This window comes from Cicer arietinum, chromosome 3 (assembly GCF_000331145.2).
Source record: "Cicer arietinum cultivar CDC Frontier isolate Library 1 chromosome 3, Cicar.CDCFrontier_v2.0, whole genome shotgun sequence".
NCBI classification, from domain to species: domain Eukaryota; kingdom Viridiplantae; phylum Streptophyta; class Magnoliopsida; order Fabales; family Fabaceae; genus Cicer; species Cicer arietinum.
In genome coordinates, this window is record NC_021162.2 from 16893448 (window position 1) to 16911775 (window position 18328).

At 34.0% G+C, this 18328-nt stretch overlaps 1 protein-coding gene across 1 annotated transcript; it reads left to right on the forward strand.

Moving 5' to 3' along the window:
* The first annotated feature begins 4080 nt into the window (after window positions 1-4080).
* On the forward strand, window positions 4081-17593 carry LOC101490559 (importin beta-like SAD2). The gene is made up of 22 exons (XM_004491982.4): window positions 4081-4440; window positions 5918-6050; window positions 6133-6220; window positions 6421-6570; window positions 7358-7520; window positions 7685-7869; window positions 7965-8138; window positions 9789-9934; window positions 10020-10143; window positions 10215-10395; window positions 11533-11692; window positions 11792-11833; window positions 11927-12045; window positions 12148-12346; window positions 12537-12668; window positions 13965-14068; window positions 14219-14398; window positions 14950-15089; window positions 15227-15366; window positions 15525-15685; window positions 16574-16700; window positions 16790-17593. The coding sequence occupies exons 1-22, from the start codon at window positions 4351-4353 to the stop codon at window positions 16951-16953; spliced, it is 3102 nt and encodes a 1033-aa protein (XP_004492039.1). The 5' UTR covers window positions 4081-4350; the 3' UTR covers window positions 16954-17593.
* Window positions 17594-18328: the final 735 nt, after the last annotated feature.

The window sequence follows — 18328 nt, forward strand, 5'->3', positions numbered from 1 at the left end:
CTACATCCAATGGTTAAATGAGCTATCATAAGCTCTCTTGAAGCCTATAAATAAAGCTTCACAATGAAGAACAAATCATAACTCAAAGTGCCAAGCAAAACATCATTTATTCAATCTACTCGAGCTTCTCAAATCATTCTAAGTTGCAGTTCCATTCTTAGTGTAATATTAGAATTAGTGATTACGAAGTTTTACAATATATAATCTATTTCTCAAACAAGAGTTGAACATTACCCATATTCTAACAATTTCAAAATAATTACTTTGTAACTAAAGGCTATATTGTTAACATAGTTTGAGTAGTGTGTAAAAATTCTTTAATGATTAAAAAGGTAGCTTGTAAAATCATTTTTGAAATAGTGTAAGCTAACATGTGGAAATCCTTTATAGGTAGAAAGGTAGAACTATGTAATAGATCAAGACTAATATGTGAAAAACTGTGTGAAAACCAATAACATTATTGTTTTGAGCACTTAGTGGAAAATCTCACATTTGTGAGGACTTGACGTAACTCGTATTGGGTGAACCAGAATATATATTTGTGTGATATCTTTATCCCTATCTCTATTTATTATTTGTCTTACAATCAATTTTTATATTGTTAAATTAATATTGTTGTTTTTCCACTAACCAATAATGTTCTTCGTTTGTAACCAAAATCAATATTGAGTTAAACATTTCAGTTTTTTAAATAAGAACTTTTAAAAGGGGCAATTATAATTCAAACTCCCATTTCTTATAATTGACATTGTTACTTCAGTTAAGTCTCACATCGACTAAAAATGTAAGAAATATTGAATATGTAAGAGAGATGACTCACATGCATAATGCCTTAATGTTGTTGCTCTTGTGCTCTTCTGGACTCCCTAACAAATAAGTGGTGGTATGAGATAACATAACATGCATTCCGTCAAATTAGTATTTGAATCTTGTGAATTGGCAAACACATCATTGACATTGTAAAATATCAATTAAAACAATACATGTGTGAACTTTCGACTTTATATATTTTGATGTTTATTATAATTGAATATGTGACTTATCCATGTTGATCTCATACCAATGTGATTTTCACAGGAGACAAATTTGTCGATTAAATTTAGTTATCTCAAAGATAAATTTGTGAGTAATTGTAATTGTGCACTTACTAATTATGGATAAATTAGTCAATAAAATATTTAAATTTTATAAAAAAATTAATCCATTTGTAATGATATTGATATGAAATCAATATGGAGGAGTCAAAATGTTCAATAAACATATTACATTATAATATTTAACGATAAAAGTTTAAATATAAACTATTTTAATTACTATTTTACAATTTCAGATATATATTTATCAATTTTCAAAATTTATATGTTAATTTAACTCACGCTTATAATTTAAAAAATAAATTTATCTATTCAGTTATTTCATTCCACTCAATTCAATCACATTCTTTTAATTCGAAGATAGTCTTTATTTTATTTTATGAAACAATACTTAAACCGTACTCGATGTAATTAATTTTTACCTCCACCAACCAAACTCCCGATTACAAACTTATTTCATCTGAAAATGGGTTAAAAGGAAAATAGGCAAAAGCAAAAAAGAGAAGTAGGCAAAGCATTTAAATAATGAACACGGTTAGCATTATTATATCTTCAACCCTACGATGAATGAATCATTCGGTAGTATTATTTTACTATTTACCCAATCATCGAAAAGGCTAATTGGCAAAAAGGACAAAAACAGCGAATCAATCAGCAAATGTGAATTAAAAGGTATGGTTAATCGATCATTTTTCAAAAAGATTAATAACCATCAAAGTTACAACATTTTTGAAACAAAACACAATGAATCGCTAGAAGACAGTTTAGCAATTGTTAAGATCGAGGGAAATTTATTTCTCATCTCTAAAACTTTAAGAAGGCAGCAGAAAATCAATAGTGTGTGTGTTATACGATATACTTCGTTTATTAGAGATTAATATTTAAAAATAATTAAAATTTAATGACAATCAATAATATTCTTAAAAATAATAATTTATAATCTTTATTTGTTATAATTCATATTAGAATTTTTGCAAGTAACATGTATTTCTAGAAAAATGTGTGCAAAAATCTTCTTATTAATCGCTGTCTTTGCCCTCTATATTTTTTCTTCTTCCTCTTATCATCACTACCCTCCCTTTTTGTATTTATTTTCTTTACTTGTTTTATACGTTAATTATGACCCACCATGCTTACTGCTTAGTTTAGTTCTCATAACAAATGATATTTTTTTTTTTGAAGGCAAACATATGATATGTTATTTAAATTAAAAGAACAATTAAAAACTGTTACTAGAAATATTTTCATGAATTGTGGATTATTTGGGTTTGGAGCTCCGACAACATTTTCAATGTATTGTCTATTTTGAATCACGTGTATAAGACTTTAGAGTTTTATTTTAATATAAAATGTTTTGATGAATTAAATAGTGGAAATATTGTTTATAAATTATTTATAATATTAATTTAAATAATATAAAATTATTTTGATGTATTAGAACAATTTAAACTCTGAGAAGACAGTCACGAAAGTAAATCACATAAGATCTATAGTTATTTGTAATACTAATTCGATATTATCTATTAAAAGATAGAACAAAAAGTTACAAATAATCGACATCAAAATCCTATAAAAAACATGCATTGCAAAATCTAATTTTCAGTGGCCATGTTAAAGTTTTCGATAAACATGAATACATTTTTGGAAACCCAATAATATTCATCATCGGCACCTCATTCTAATTAATCTACGAGCGAAAAGAAAAACATTTTATAAAAAGGACAGATATAATGAACTATAAACAAAATATATACAAATAACAGAAAAAATAGTAACATTTAAGTGATTGAATTAAATTGTCAATAAATTTTAATTAAGAATGAATTATTTAAGAAATAAAAGTAAAATTTTTATTAAATAATTTTTAATTAAATTTTATTTTTCTATTGGAAGAACTCATGATTATTAAGGTTTCATTTTCCAACTAGCCAGAGGTTATAAAAATATGCAGTGTTAGGTGGAGTTGGCAGCCAACCCATCAAGCATCTTCCTCCGTGAGTGTCCAAAAGCATGAAAAATAAACCCCCTAATGTCCGTCCAAACAACACAAAGCCAATCAAACATATTCACTTTCTAAAAATTCTAAGTATGGACAATTAAGTTTCTCATTTTAACCAGACTTCGATTACTAAAACTTTTTTTCAAAGATCGGATTAATTAGAAGTACTTAATTCAAATAGAAACAATAATTGATTAATTTTTATTTATCTGTCGATTAAATTTTAAATTACCGAAGATTATATTTTTGAAAAATTAAAGAATCTCGGAAAATTTTTTTGAACACATCATTCATTTTAATTGATCAACTTTTTTTTTAAATTTTAAAATATTACTTTTTAGATCTTGTGAATTTTAAACACAAAACACCAAAAAAATTGTACTTAAACACACATAAAATATAAATAAAATAGAAATCAAATTGTATGCAATTGAAAAACGACAAAATTAAATCGATTAATTGAGTCAACCTCGAGAACATATGTTGTTTGATTGAGATTAAACAACTAATACATCGTGAATAACGTCAATCCCTACTAAAACACACAAAATACACACCTTGAATCATCTGTATTTGAAAATTGTATAAGTCCAATATAGTCATGCAATTTTAGCCGTTAGATTAAAATCGAACAACTCACATTTAATTTATTATAATCAAATAAAAAATTCAACCTAAAAAACACACGCAACTTCGATATTATCGAACATCTAATATAATATTAATTAGTACGCAATCATACACAAATCAAACACAAAAAGAAACTTAAAATTCTCTGCATCTAAAAACAACCAAAGTAATTTAATGACACAATCTTAACCATTAAATTAAAATCAAACAACTCAATTTCATTTATCATACTCAATTCAACCTAAAAAAATATAAGCCATTGGATTTAGATCAAACAACCTAAGTGGTTAAAAGAGTTATCTACATTTTTTTCTTCTCCTCTTATACAGTGTACTAACAGTAGTAGCAAAAGATGGTTAAAAACCCATAAGCGTAAACCCTAGAAGTTTAAATAGCCTCCAACTATTTCATTCTCATTTTCTCTCTCTCTTCTAATCTCTCTTCACAAATCACAAAAATTCGCTGTTCGATTCCTCTTTGCTCTCACAGGTGTTCTAAACCCTAGAAGAAACTCTTCCTAGGGTTTAGATTCATCATCGATTCATCAATTATCGTTTTCGGTGTTGATCAGAGTTCGTTTATCGATTTTTTTTGATCGATTATTTTATTTGTTTTGTTTTTGGTGCTATGGATCTTCCGAGTCTCGCTGTTATACTCCAAGCTGCTCTCAGTCCCAATCCTGATGAACGGAAAGCAGCTGAACAGAGCTTGAATCAGGTGAGAGTTTATTTGTTTTCGAAATTCGGTTGATGATTGGAGTTTTGATTTGTGTTGACTTGGATTTACTTTTGGATAAGTGTTTATGAAGTACGAACACTTGTGAAACGTGTCGATTTCGGTGTGGGTTGTGAATTTTGGTGTATAAAGTTTAGTTGAATTTATTAGTGCTTTAACTTGATTGTTTTGATTTTTTACTTTTGAATTTCGTCGTTGTGCGTATTTATGGTTCCGATGAATGTTAAATAGTAAATCAGTTTAGCATAATTTTGCGAGTGAAGCTTGGAGACGTTAAAAACAAGCATTAATTTTTGTTGTCTGTTAGCAAATGTTTCCATTTTGTCTCAATATATAACGTGGATTTTGGTATTGGCGTGATAATTGAACTTGGGTACTCCCAATCTATGAAGCATAGTTTCTGGCTCAGACACCGGACATGACACTCCGGACATGACACTCCGGACATGACACTCCGGACATGACACTCCGGACATGACACTCCGGACATGACACTCCGGACATGACACTCCGGACATGACACTCCGGACATGACACTCCGGACATGACACTCCGGACATGACACTCCGGACATGACACTCCGGACATGACACTCCGGACATGACACTCCGGACATGACACTCCGGACATGACACTCCGGACATGACACTCCGGACATGACACTCCGGACATGACACTCCGGACATGACACTCCGGACATGACACTCCGGACATGACACTCCGGACATGACACTCCGGACATGACACTCCGGACATGACACTCCGGACATGACACTCCGGACATGACACTCCGGACATGACACTCCGGACATGACACTCCGGACATGACACTCCGGACATGACACTCCGGACATGACACTCCGGACATGACACTCCGGACATGACACTCCGGACATGACACTCCGGACATGACACTCCGGACATGACACTCCGGACATGACACTCCGGACATGACACTCCGGACATGACACTCCGGACATGACACTCCGGACATGACACTCCGGACATGACACTCCGGACATGACACTCCGGACATGACACTCCGGACATGACACTCCGGACATGACACTCCGGACATGACACTCCGGACATGACACTCCGGACATGACACTCCGGACATGACACTCCGGACATGACACTCCGGACATGACACTCCGGACATGACACTCCGGACATGACACTGACACTATAATAGAAAATGAATTAATTGAATGTAATCAAGGTGTCAGTGTCATGTCATGATCTACACATGTTGGACCGAGACACATGTTGGACCGAGACACACCGTCGATCAAAGGTGTTAGTGCTAAAGAGCTACCAACCGATTCAACCTTAACAGAAGCTTATTAATCATTTGAGCCTAACCACTTAGTTAATGTAGTAGTGTTTTAATTTAAAGAAATAATATCTGACTTATATAAAGTAATTTTTTAAGTAATATGCATTTATGTATGTACAGTTCCAGTATGCACCTCAGCATCTGGTTAGGTTGTTGCAAATCATTGTAGACAACAACTGTGACATGGGTGTACGACAAGTGGCTAGTATTCATTTCAAGAACTTTGTTGCGAAGAATTGGTCTCCTGACTCTGGTATGCCTTTTTATCATTGATGGGATTTGGATAATGAATCTCTTATTTTGCTGATTGTTCACTTCCCTTTTGGTTAATGTAGATGCCCAACAACACATATTGCAGAGTGATAAAGACTTGGTGAGGGATCACATTCTCATGTTTGTAACTCAAGTTCCTCCTTTGTTGAGGTACGGTTGTTTATCTCTGGTTGCATGATGTTTAGTAGCATGCTCCTGTATACTCTGATACATCTTATTTTTTTTACTCTCTTTACCCAGTGGTTAATCATGATTGTCTAAACATTATGGTAGATTTATTTTTCTTCTGTATAATGCCTGTTTCTTTCGACTGTAATGTATTGTTCCTTTCTCACTTGCTATATTTGTAGGGCACAACTTGGTGAATGCCTGAAAACAATTATCCATTCTGATTATCCCGAACAGTGGCCTCGTCTTCTTGACTGGGTGAAGCATAACCTTCAGGATCAACAAGTCTATGGTGCCTTATTTGTGCTACGGATACTTTCTAGAAAATATGAGTAAGTTTCTATTTATTTAATTGAAAATAATCATGCTGCTGCTCTTGCTCATGCCTTGTAGTTATTAGTTATTCTACATCAGGCCCACAGGAGCTAATGTTGTCTAATGTTATTGACAGTCTTTTGCTTTCTAAACCACACCACATCAATTGCTGTTGTTTGTTTGAATATAACTTCAATGTCCACAAATATGGTTGTACTGTTGAAGTATACACTTGTTATATGTGTCTTCCTTTTGCTTTTCCAGTAGTAAAAAAAGAGTACACAAATAATTAAAACAGCGAATATGTTTTGAATGATAAATTCAAGTGTATTTTGAGCTGTTGTAGAGAATGATTAAAAATATGATATGATGACAAAAAAGATGTTCCCAGTCTAGAAGTATGGGAAGAAAAAAGAAGAGACAAGAGGTGACATAGTTTCGGAAGGAAAGTCCAAACTCCATTGGAACCTCTCAGTCATTGATTAAATTGTTATGTCCAACAATTAGATTCAAAATGTTGTAAGGTTTCTATTCCCATATTTTTAATGTCTTTTTGACAGGAGCTTGTACACAATTGTTGAAGTATCCTTAAACTTTCCATACCTCTTAGTCATTGATTATATTGTTATCTCAAACAATAAGATTCAAAATGGTGGAAGGTTTCTATTCCCACATTTTTTATCTCTTGTTTGGCTAGAGCTTGTACACACTTGATTGTTGAAGAATCCTGTAAATGTTCAACAGTAGTCCAAAATTATTCTCCCCATTTATGTTGGTTATGTAAACTATCACTTATCTTTGCAGGTTCAAGTCAGATGAGGAGAGGACACCAGTTTATCGCATTGTCGAAGAAACATTTCCTCACCTTCTTAATATATTTAACAGGCTTGTCCAGATTGTTAATCCATCACTTGAAATAGCAGATTTAATCAAGCTTATCTGTAAAATATTCTGGTCCTCCATATATGTATGTTCTCTCCTCACGTGTATTTCTTAAATGAAGGAGTTTATTATCAGTGTTATGTTGTAGATCAAACCTTGTTCAAGGTTGCATGTTACTTTAATTGGCAGTCATTCTGTAAAATTTGTGATATTATTATTTACTGTGAAGCACATGATCCTTTTTTACAGTTGGAGATCCCAAAACTGTTGTTTGATCAGAATATCTTCAATGCTTGGATGGTACTTTTTCTTAATGTGTTGGAGAGACCTGTCCCCTCGGAAGGTCAGCCTGTTGATCCCGAACTTCGAAAATCATGGGGTTGGTGGAAGGTCAAGAAATGGACAGTTCATATTCTAAATAGGCTCTACACTCGGTATGGTCGTGATGTGGTGGATTAAGTTAATGTGAGCATTTCTGTGATATGATTGATTCTGATTTTCTATGGCCGTTTAAATTGCCCTGTTACAGTTTTGGAGACTTGAAGCTACAAAATCCTGAAACCAAAGCTTTTGCTCAAATGTTCCAGAAGCACTATGCAGGGAAGATTTTGGAGTGCCACTTGAACCTGTTAAATGTCATTCGTGCAGGGGGCTATTTACCTGACAGAGTTATCAACTTGATTCTCCAATATCTAAGTAACAGGTTGACTAATTAGCTCGCACTGTCATTCAATTTCTCATTAAATTGCATCAATTCTAGGTTCCTTTCATTAAGTACATGCTTGTTGTTCCAATTCATGTAGGAGTATACATATTTAAGCAGCTAATTTTGAGTGTGTTGAGCTCACTGGGGTGGTTTATTTTGCCTAATTGTAATGGCATGTCTTCTTGCTCTTAACTTTAGGTTGCCAAAGCGGATACACAGTGTTGTTAATAGTGTTTTAGGATACGAAAACTTACTGGATTATTTCGAATTCCCCCTGATATTAATCCCCCGATCACTACTTTATATAACGGTGCACCATTGAAAAGCCATGTAAGATACCACAAACAAAGCTATATTTTGTTTGCTTCCATCTGATGCAAAAACACTGCATCCTATTCTTAGTCACTGCCTTCTCGTATAACACGAGTTAGTACTGTGGCTGGCTTGAAGGAGTTTGGGAGAAAAATTTCATAATACAAAGTGGAGGGATTTGATTATCTATATGTATGTGACTATGTGCTCAGCTATGCATATGAATGCTAAAGAAATGTCAACTACTAGTGTTTATATCAATTGAGGACATTTATCTAATGGAAACCTACCATATACAATTGAAGATCAACTATTGCTTGTAAGCAAAGGGGAGTTTAACATGTGAATATAATTATAAGTTTGTTTTATTTCTCTATAAAATAACGTGGATATGATCTAGTTATCTATTTTTATTTTTATTGAAGCCAAATAACTAGTTTTACTTACTTCAGGTCTGCTTCTCAATTTGTTTATCTTTCTTTTGACCATGTAATTTAGTTATTGAATGTGACGTTACTTTTTTACGGTAGAAGTACCTAAAACTCCTGCAGGTTTCTGCAATTTTGTTCTAAATGATTTAAACCGTTATTGCAATAGCAATAACAAATAGAATCACAAGTAAGAGTCACTTGTGGACATAATTCTTGAAAAATTGAAAATCTTTCTTAACCAATTTAGAACATGGAATCAGGATTATCAGAATTAGATGAAGTCCTAGACATTTTGATGTCGACGGTCATATAATTTCTGATTCAACTGTATTTTTTATTACATAGTCTGAAGGAATTCAGATCTGGGCAGGGGAGGGTGATCTTGTAATTGACAAAGAAGATTGAGAAGAAGAAAATTGAAAATTTACACCTTGGATCAAATGACTTACCCTAACAAGAGAATTTGTTCTTGTCTGTTAAGGATTTGACCAAAAACTTCAAAATACCTAAAACACGAGCCTGATAACTGACAAGTTCTTATCTTCTTGCTGATGCTTTCGGCACCAAACCTGGTCTTGAGGATATAACTGAGGATTTTTTTCGAGTACTGGGTGCTATTGTAGGTTCCCATGTAGTATTAGGTGCTTGGCATTGTAGTAAATTGGGTCTTGAAGCTATGCTGCTACACTGATACTCGGAAAATGAAAACCCCATGCTTGATGCTAGTACATTTTTTCTGTAGTATTTATCATGGAAGTCTATACTTCATTTCTAAATTCCCAATCAGACCCTGGAGAACAAGGGCAATTTAATTTGAGAATATTAGTTATGTTGAATGCTTTTATTTCTCCTCCTGAGTTGCATTGTATTCATTATTTCTCCCTGAACTTTTAAATATATGCAGTATTTCAAGGAATAGTATGTATGCTCTGCTGCAACCTCGCCTTGATGTCCTACTATTTGAAATAGTTTTCCCCCTTATGTGCTTTAATAATAATGATCAAAAGCTTTGGGAGGAAGATCCGCATGAATATGTAAGGAAAGGCTATGGTAAGTCCTATTGGTGTATAAACATGGAAATATTTTCCCACAAATTGCATTGAGATTGCTTATGGCTTCTCATTCTTTGTCACAGACATAATTGAAGATTTGTATAGTCCTAGGACCGCTTCCATGGATTTTGTGAGTGAGTTGGTTCGGAAACGTGGAAAAGAAAATCTTCACAAGTTTATTCAATTCATAGTTGAAATTTTCAGAAGGTAATATCTTGCTTAATATTAAAATGAATTGTCTATTATTTGGTCGGATGTTGAGTTTTTTGCTATGCTAGGTATGGTGAAGCTTCTGCAGAATACAAACCCTATAGACAGAAAGATGGTGCACTTCTTGCTATTGGGGCACTTTGTGACAAATTGAAGCAGACTGAGCCATACAAATCTGAACTTGAGCGCATGTTAGTGCAACATGTCTTTCCTGAGTTCAACAGTCCTGTTGGCCACCTTAGAGCTAAGGTATATTAAAAAAGTCAATGCCTAGTTGTTGTTCTTAAAATGCCAAAACATGAGAAGCCTTTATACGTAACAGAAGCTGAATTTGCACCACAATTTTGATTTGCATATCTGATCTAATGTTCTCGATGTGAAAAATCTACAAAAATTGGGATGATAAGCTTGTAATAAGCGGAAATGAATTATAAGTGCTCTAGTTTTCTGTTGCTCTGCAATGTCCATGCACTTTTGAAGTCTTGATTGATTCTTAAGTTGAAGAGATAATAACACTATCTGATTATTCTGTGTCTGTTATCTGAAGCTTCTAGCTACATGCAGTTCTTTATGTTATTAATTGAACAATCTTTTTTGATTGAACTGTTACTTAATGTTCAATTAAAGTAAACTAAGGTGCTTCTTCAAGAGCATAATGAAATTCTTTTCCCAGTGCATTTGGTATAAAAATCCCTCTATTAAACCTTGCTCTAATTTAAATGAAAGCGATGGATAACTGTAAATTTGTAACTCAAGATTGGAAATACAAAAGAATGTGATCAGCTCTTCATTTTGGTGGTTTAGTACAACCGAAAAGAATGGATATTTTTTTCTTCTGGCATACTGGTTCTGAAAGGTGTGCCTTTTTCAACGGATTTTGTAGTTGAACTTTTTTCTGATAATATTTACTCTTCCAGAAGTTGTTGTTCATTCAATCTAGCGTTCTTTCCTCTTTCTTATCAATCTCACTATTCTCTTAAATTTTGTAATCTTGAACCGTAGTATTTGGGAGCCAAAGAATGCTTAAATGAAATTTATTGGGTATAATCTACAATGTAAGTTGATCCCAGAATATTGATTTATCCTCATGTTTATTGTGCAATAGCACAAGTTGGGAGTTGCATAATGTGGGCCCTTGTTGGAACAGAACTAACCCTAATCTCTTCCTTTTCTTTATAAAATTCAGTGAAACAAGGGACTGTTGTAATCTTTTCTGAATTCCCTTTCTCCGTCAATGGCTTTAACTAAATTTTCCAATTGAAAATTTTGATTTGGTTTCATAAATGCTAATTTGAACTTTAGTGAAGACTAGGGACATTCCATTTCTTTATTCTTATATATTTATCATATTTTTTTATTTTTTATTTATTTTCCTTTGAAATACAGGCAGCATGGGTTGCTGGTCAATATGCCCATATTAGCTTCTCAGACCAGGACAATTTCCGCAAGGCATTGCAGTGTGTTGTATCTAGAATGCAAGATCCTGAACTTCCTGTGCGTGTTGATTCTGTTTTTGCCTTGCGTTCATTCATTGAAGCATGCAAAGGTGGTTTTTACTCTTCGCTTTGATTTATTATTGCTTTGAGTAAATTTTTTTCTATACAGTTAATATTTATGCTTAATTTCGCATTCCTCAATGATGCAGATTTGAATGAAATTCGTCCTATTCTTCCCCAACTGCTCGATGGTATGTGGGCATGAATTTTTATCTTCACTTCAGTATTAATTATTATTATTTTTGACTCGCTGACTAAATTTAATCGAATGGAATTTTATCCAGAGTTTTTCAAACTTATGAATGAGGTTGAGAATGAGGACCTTGTATTTACTTTGGAGACTATCGTGGACAAGTTTGGAGAAGAGATGGCGCCTTATGCACTAGGGCTGTGTCAAAATTTGGTAGTAATTTTTGCCCTTTCAATCTGTCCAGAAAGCTGTACTCGATTGAGTACTAGTATTGTTCTATAGAATAACATTTTGTTCTCATTTTTCTTAAAACAGGCTGCTGCGTTTTGGAGGTGTATGAACTCTGCAGAAGCTGACGATGAAGCTGATGATCCAGGTGCACTGGCTGCAGTTGGTTGTTTACGTGCTATAAGCACAATCCTTGAATCCGTTAGCAGGCTTCCTCACCTTTTTGTGCAAGTTGAGCCAACGTTGCTTCCCATAATGCGAAGAATGTTAACCACAGATGGTCAAGGTAATCCCCATGTTAATTTTTTTGTCATGCAGGGTCCTACACCCACTGTCCTAGTATATTTTCTTCTCCATCTGAACAATTTTTTCTTTGATATAAGTGGTGTTTCTCTATTCGAATCATTATCATATGTAAATTTTGATTTTGCTTTGATCTTCTGACTTATTCCCATTATCTCTATCCTTGCTTACAGAGGTTTTCGAAGAAGTGTTGGAGATTGTATCATATATGACATTTTTCTCTCCATCAATATCTTTGGATATGTGGAGTCTTTGGCCAGTGATGATGGAAGCACTGGCAGATTGGGCCATTGATTTCTTTCCAAGTATGGTTCTTAACTACATATTGACCTTTTTTTTGCTTTGTTTGTGGCGAAAGGCCTATTTCAGAATTCAGATAATTTATGGTTGATTTATTGGTAATGAATTGAAGTGAAGTAGAGAAGAGTTGGTGTCTCAAACATAACCTAAAGATGAATGGTGCTTTAAGCATCTTAGAAACATCGTTTAATAAAGATACAAGCTAAAATATAACATAGACTTGTATATGGTCAAATGAAATATTTTCTGTCTCAGCTTCTAATCAATGAACTGAAGTATGAGCAGTTACCTAGGCTATTTATTTCTACAGTTTGTATTGTCCACTTCTTTTTAATGTTTTCCTTTTCAAACTCCAAAATCACATGCTGTCAGCCTCTTGTTTATAAGTGGTTGCTTTGGCTTGTAGTCTTCAGGCAAGTTTTTGGGATTGTGTCATCCGCAATATCCTAATTTGTTAGGGGCTATTGGATGGGTGCTTTCAACCCTCTGGGCTGTGTTACTCTTGTAAATAGTTAATGTCTTAATGATTTCTTTGGTCTATTTTTCACCGAAGGGTGGAGATACTTGGGGATTATTTGGCGGTTTGGGTATGTACGGAGAATATATGTAGAATAAGTTGTTAGGAGAGTATATTAAATTAAAGATAGTCCAATAATTAGAGGTAGAGGGAGACTAAGGAAAATTATAGGTCAAATCGTTAAGAGAGATGTAGAGGTATGTGGTGTATCTTTGGACCAATGTATTACTGATCTTTATGACCTCGACTAAACTATGCAACCAACCCCACCTAATGGGAAATGGCTTGGTTGTTGGTTTTGTGGCTTAATCCTTGTGATGCTTTCCTATTGAGAATATCTTATGGATGTAGTTTTTTTTGGAGTTAGAAAGACTTGCCAATTTTGATTGTGAATAGGATGGGCCTGCCAACACAGCGACTTGTGCAAGTCATTCTAGTCCCCTGACACATCCTGCTGTAATTATTTTTAGATCTTTTGTATCAAATTTTGGGAGATCCTTTAGCTGGAAACTCCATCTTAGAGGTCTATCTTCTCTATATCCTTCCTATGTTGCAGTCCTTCCACAAAAGTACTTTTTTATACTAAGTCTGCCAACCTGAACTGGGATCTGTACTTCTAATTGACTCAGCCGCCTATTTCTTTTTGCACCACAAATAGAGGGGTCCATACATAGCATCCCCATATTTGTAATTTATATTTATTTTAACACATATTTAGAGATTTTCCATCCTATACAATTGCACATTGGTATACACTAAATTGATAAGTTTTAATCTTCTGCAGACATTTTAGTTCCTTTGGATAACTATATTTCAAGGGGAACTGCTCATTTCCTTACTTGCAAAGATCCTGACTATCAACAAAGTCTATGGAACATGGTTTCATCTGTGAGTTACTTTTACACTGTTACTTGTCACCACTTGTTTGGTTGAACTAGATTAACGTTTATGATGATGACAATAACAACACCACCACCAATAATAATAATAATAATAATTTTTCCTGTTACTGATGTTTATTTGTATATAATGTTGCAGATTATGGCAGATAAAAATATGGAGGATACTGATATTGTGCCAGCTCCAAAGCTTATTGAAGTTGTCTTCCAGAATTGCAGAGGACAGGTGGATCACTGGGTTGAGCCATATCTCAGAATTACGGTTGAACGCTTGAATCGGACTGAAAAAACATATTTGAAATGTCTTTTCATGCAATTGGTAAGGGGCTCTGACAATCAATAATTACACCACTAAATGAAATTATCAGGAAATTGCTCCGATTGCTTGATCTTTGTAGTCAAAGTTCTACTAGTGAGGAAAAGCTTTTGTTGTTGTAGTTTCCATTAGTGTTGTTAAATAGTGGCTATAATGGTGCTATAGCATAGCAAAATTTGAATAAATCGCAATATTTCCAAAACACCCTATTTAGCACAAAATGTTGTCAAATAGTGGCGATGTAGCGCTGTTGTGTAGCCGAATTTGAACAAGTTGCTATTTTCCACCATCTAATATTGACAACAGTGGTTTCTAAGCAGACAACTGATTTCGTGCTTTATAACTTCGTATGGATTTCACTAGCTCGACTGCTATAGTTCATATGTAAATTATATAATCTTTTATAGTTTTGAGGCCTTTTATGCTCGACTTCAATGAGTTAATTTTTTGGTTGTAACTTGTAAATTTGCCAAGGTTCTCAAAAGATTATTAGTCAGACAGGAAAATGACATTACACCATTTCATTCTAAAATGAGATATTTTTTTTCTTCCAGATTGCAGATGCTCTTTACTACAATGCAGCACTGACTCTCAGCATGTTGCAAAAGTTGGGTGTTGCATCAGAAATTTTCCATCTTTGGTTTCATTTGTTGCAACAAGTCAAAAAGAGTGGTGTGCGTGCTAATTTCAAAAGGTATGCTCTTTTTCCCCATTCATGTTTTCTGCATTACTTGGTGTTTCCATACTGTGCTTCCATAAGACATAAAACTATATAATTCTTGTGTGACAATTTGAAGGCCTTATCGTGGTAAATTAACTATCTTTATGCAGGGAGCACGAGAAGAAAGTGTGCTGCCTTGGTTTAATTTCATTACTGGCACTCCCAGCTGATCAATTGCCTGGGGAGGCTTTGGGCCGGGTATTCCGAGCCACACTTGATCTTCTAGTTGCCTACAAGGATCAAGTTGCAGGTATCTCTTGCTGTCTTGTTTCTTTAACTTTGAGATCTCACACTCTTATATTAATGAAAAGCAGACCAATTCCTTCATATCTGCCTAGCTTGGATATGCTTAATATTTGCTTTTATGGGTGAGTACTTAGTTTTCGGTCTGTTGAACTCACTGTGCAGAAGCTGCAAAAGAGGAAGAAGCTGAAGATGATGATGATATGGATGGCTTTCAAACTGATGATGATGATGAGGATGGCAATAGTTTTTACAAGGAAATGGGTGTTGATGCTGATGATGGGGATGAAGCTGATGCTATCACACTTAGAAAGTTGGCTGAACAGGTGTGTTTTTTTTTTCCTTTTTCTTAACAGCCAAAGTTAATTGTTAAAAAGATTGTGGTTTGGGGTCAAACACCTTTTAGTTTTCAACACCTTATATCTCTCAACCCATTAGTCCCTCACCCAATAACTCCAAGCTACCTTATATCTCCTGGCTGAACAGGTGTGTTGATATGAAAACCTACAAAACATTTGCATGCATATATGATTGGACTCTAGTCTAGAACAATGATGTTAACTAGTCTTCATGCAGTAAAGGATTTCATGCATGCATGGCTCTAATGTAGGAAATTCAGATAGCTCATAAGTTACTTATGTCCTTGTTCTGAAGTGCCTGGATAATTGAATCAGATAACTATTATGTCTGATTCAATGTTTTGAAAACTGAACTGATCATTGAACTAGAAAAGGTGTTCATTGCAAGTTTGTTTAATTATGCCTGAACCAGTGACTGTTATAATACAATTTATTATGAACATAAATTTGAAGTTAAATAATTCATATAGTAGAGAATTAATGGAATTCCTGATGTGTAACATAAATAGTATTTTTATTTATTAGTTAGTTTACACTTTACAAACACCTCAACAGGTCAGTGTAGTATTTACTTATATTGATTTCGTGGTGAAACTGTTTATGCATAGTGATAAGTGGTAATATTGTTTCGTTCTCCAATTCCATCACTTTTTCTTGGAGTGCTGTAAAAAAGTGGGTTCTGTTCAACATCAACATACAGTTAACCAAGTAGTTTGGTGAAAGAATTGGAAATTTCAGCTATCAGCTGATTCTTTGACTTGTTGCTAGTTTGATTGGGGCTGAACTGATCCATAGTATTTATCATTTAATGCTAAATCTTAGAATCTTTTCTCATTCTGCATCTGTTGCTTATAGGCGAAGTCATTCCGGCCCACTGATGATTCCGACGATGATTCCGACGACGATTATAGCGACGATGAAGAGTTGCAGTCCCCAATTGATGAGGTGGATCCTTTTATTTTCTTTGTGGATACAATTAAAGGTACACCAAAAAATCTCAAGATTCATCATTTTCCAACATTAATGTTGTTGATTGACATGCTGACTTTTTCGAAATAAAACTGTTTGCAGTTTTACAATCAGCAGATCCACTGAGGTTTGAGAGTCTCAGCCAGACACTCGAGTTCAATTATCAAGCTCTTGCTAATGGTGTTGCCCAGCATGCTGAGCAGAGAAGAGTAGAAATCGAAAAGGAAAAGCTTGAAAAGTCGTCAGCTGCTGCCACAGCTTCTTAAGCTTTGGGATGTACATTTATACTGTTGCTTTTTCCAAAGTTCTCAGCTGTTAGCCATTCTTTAGTAGAATCAGAGGATTGCCAATTTGAGGCATTTGTTGGCTCTGTCGTCACATGTCCGTCTTTGAAGAGTTTTCAGTTTTGAAGTCATCGGAGCTTTTTGTCCACCGAAGTTCCGATTGGCAAGATAGGAAGATATGCTGCATTCGGGGTGGAGTTTGCATTTTCTCCAGGCCTTAGTTCAGCTTTTGAGTCGTTGCGTAGGGCTATCCTTTGGAGGAAAGTGCCCATTCTTGCCCCTTTTACCCTTTTGTGGGTCCCTTTTATAGTCATGTACCAGCCAATTCTGTTTTGTGGATACGGTTTTGTAATATTTATTGCCTGTCACATAGATGGGCATGTAGGGTCGCCATTTGCTTTATTGGTAATTTTTGGCAGGGATGGTATAAAAAGTTTTGTTTTTTAAATCCTTTTTTGGTCATAATATTTTTGGGTCAGAGAGTATGGTTGACGAGTATTGATGAGGGCATCAATTTCGGGTTATACTAAGCTTTCCAAGGATGGCTTAGTGCTGGTTGTAATACAGTTTTTTTCATTCTTTATACAATATTGTGGGGAAATATCATTTTGAACTTGTTTGATTTGTAAGGCTCTGTAAGCTTTAGCTTACTGCTTAATATCTGATTGTTACATATTATAAAAAAGATAAAAGATAAAGTGATTTTGTCATTTAATAAGTTAAGGATCATTTGTTAAAGATTTTTTTCAAAAAAAAGTAGAAACTGTTTTGTATTTGTTTACGGTAATAAAAATAATTTTTATATATAATTTACTTGACAAGTTTTTGATTTGAAGCATGATATAAATTAGTTTTGTTTTAAAGTTGCAACGAACATATAAAAAAAAAAAATATGTTCTCATTCTTATTAGTTCTACTTTCAATAAAAATAATCTAGTTAACATTAGTCAATCTTGTTGGGGTTTGAAGTGGAGAATCTATATCATCCTCTATACCTTGTTTTCAAAACATTTAAAGTGGTTCCAAACCACCATTAGATGTGCAACTATGTTAAAAATGTTACAGCAGCTTAAACCATTGTTACATTTTAAAAAGCAAAACAAAAAATTTTAGAAATAGGAAAATATCTAAGAATAATTATACAAAATATATTTTGTATAATAAAAGAGTGAAGAAACTTCTATGAAGAAAGAAATAGTAAAAAGTTCAGTTAAAAAATGTGTGAAACAAGAATAGGAAATAAAGACAGTGAAAAACTTAATAAAAAAAATGTGAAGAAAAAAGGGAAAATCAAATTACTTTCCACCTAAGGAGGTAGCAGAGATCAAGGCTCGGGCCATACTCGGTACAAACCGTG

Bases quoted from the DNA above. Each gene is read 5' to 3' on its own strand.
- LOC101490559 (XM_004491982.4), top strand. From the start codon at position 4,351: ATGGATCTTCCGAGTCTCGCTGTTATACTCCAAGCTGCTCTCAGTCCC. The intron at 10,396-11,532 runs GTATATTAAAAA...TTTGAAATACAG, and splicing joins TTGGCCACCTTAGAGCTAAG to GCAGCATGGGTTGCTGGTCA. The intron at 11,834-11,926 runs GTATGTGGGCAT...AATTTTATCCAG, and splicing joins TCTTCCCCAACTGCTCGATG to AGTTTTTCAAACTTATGAAT.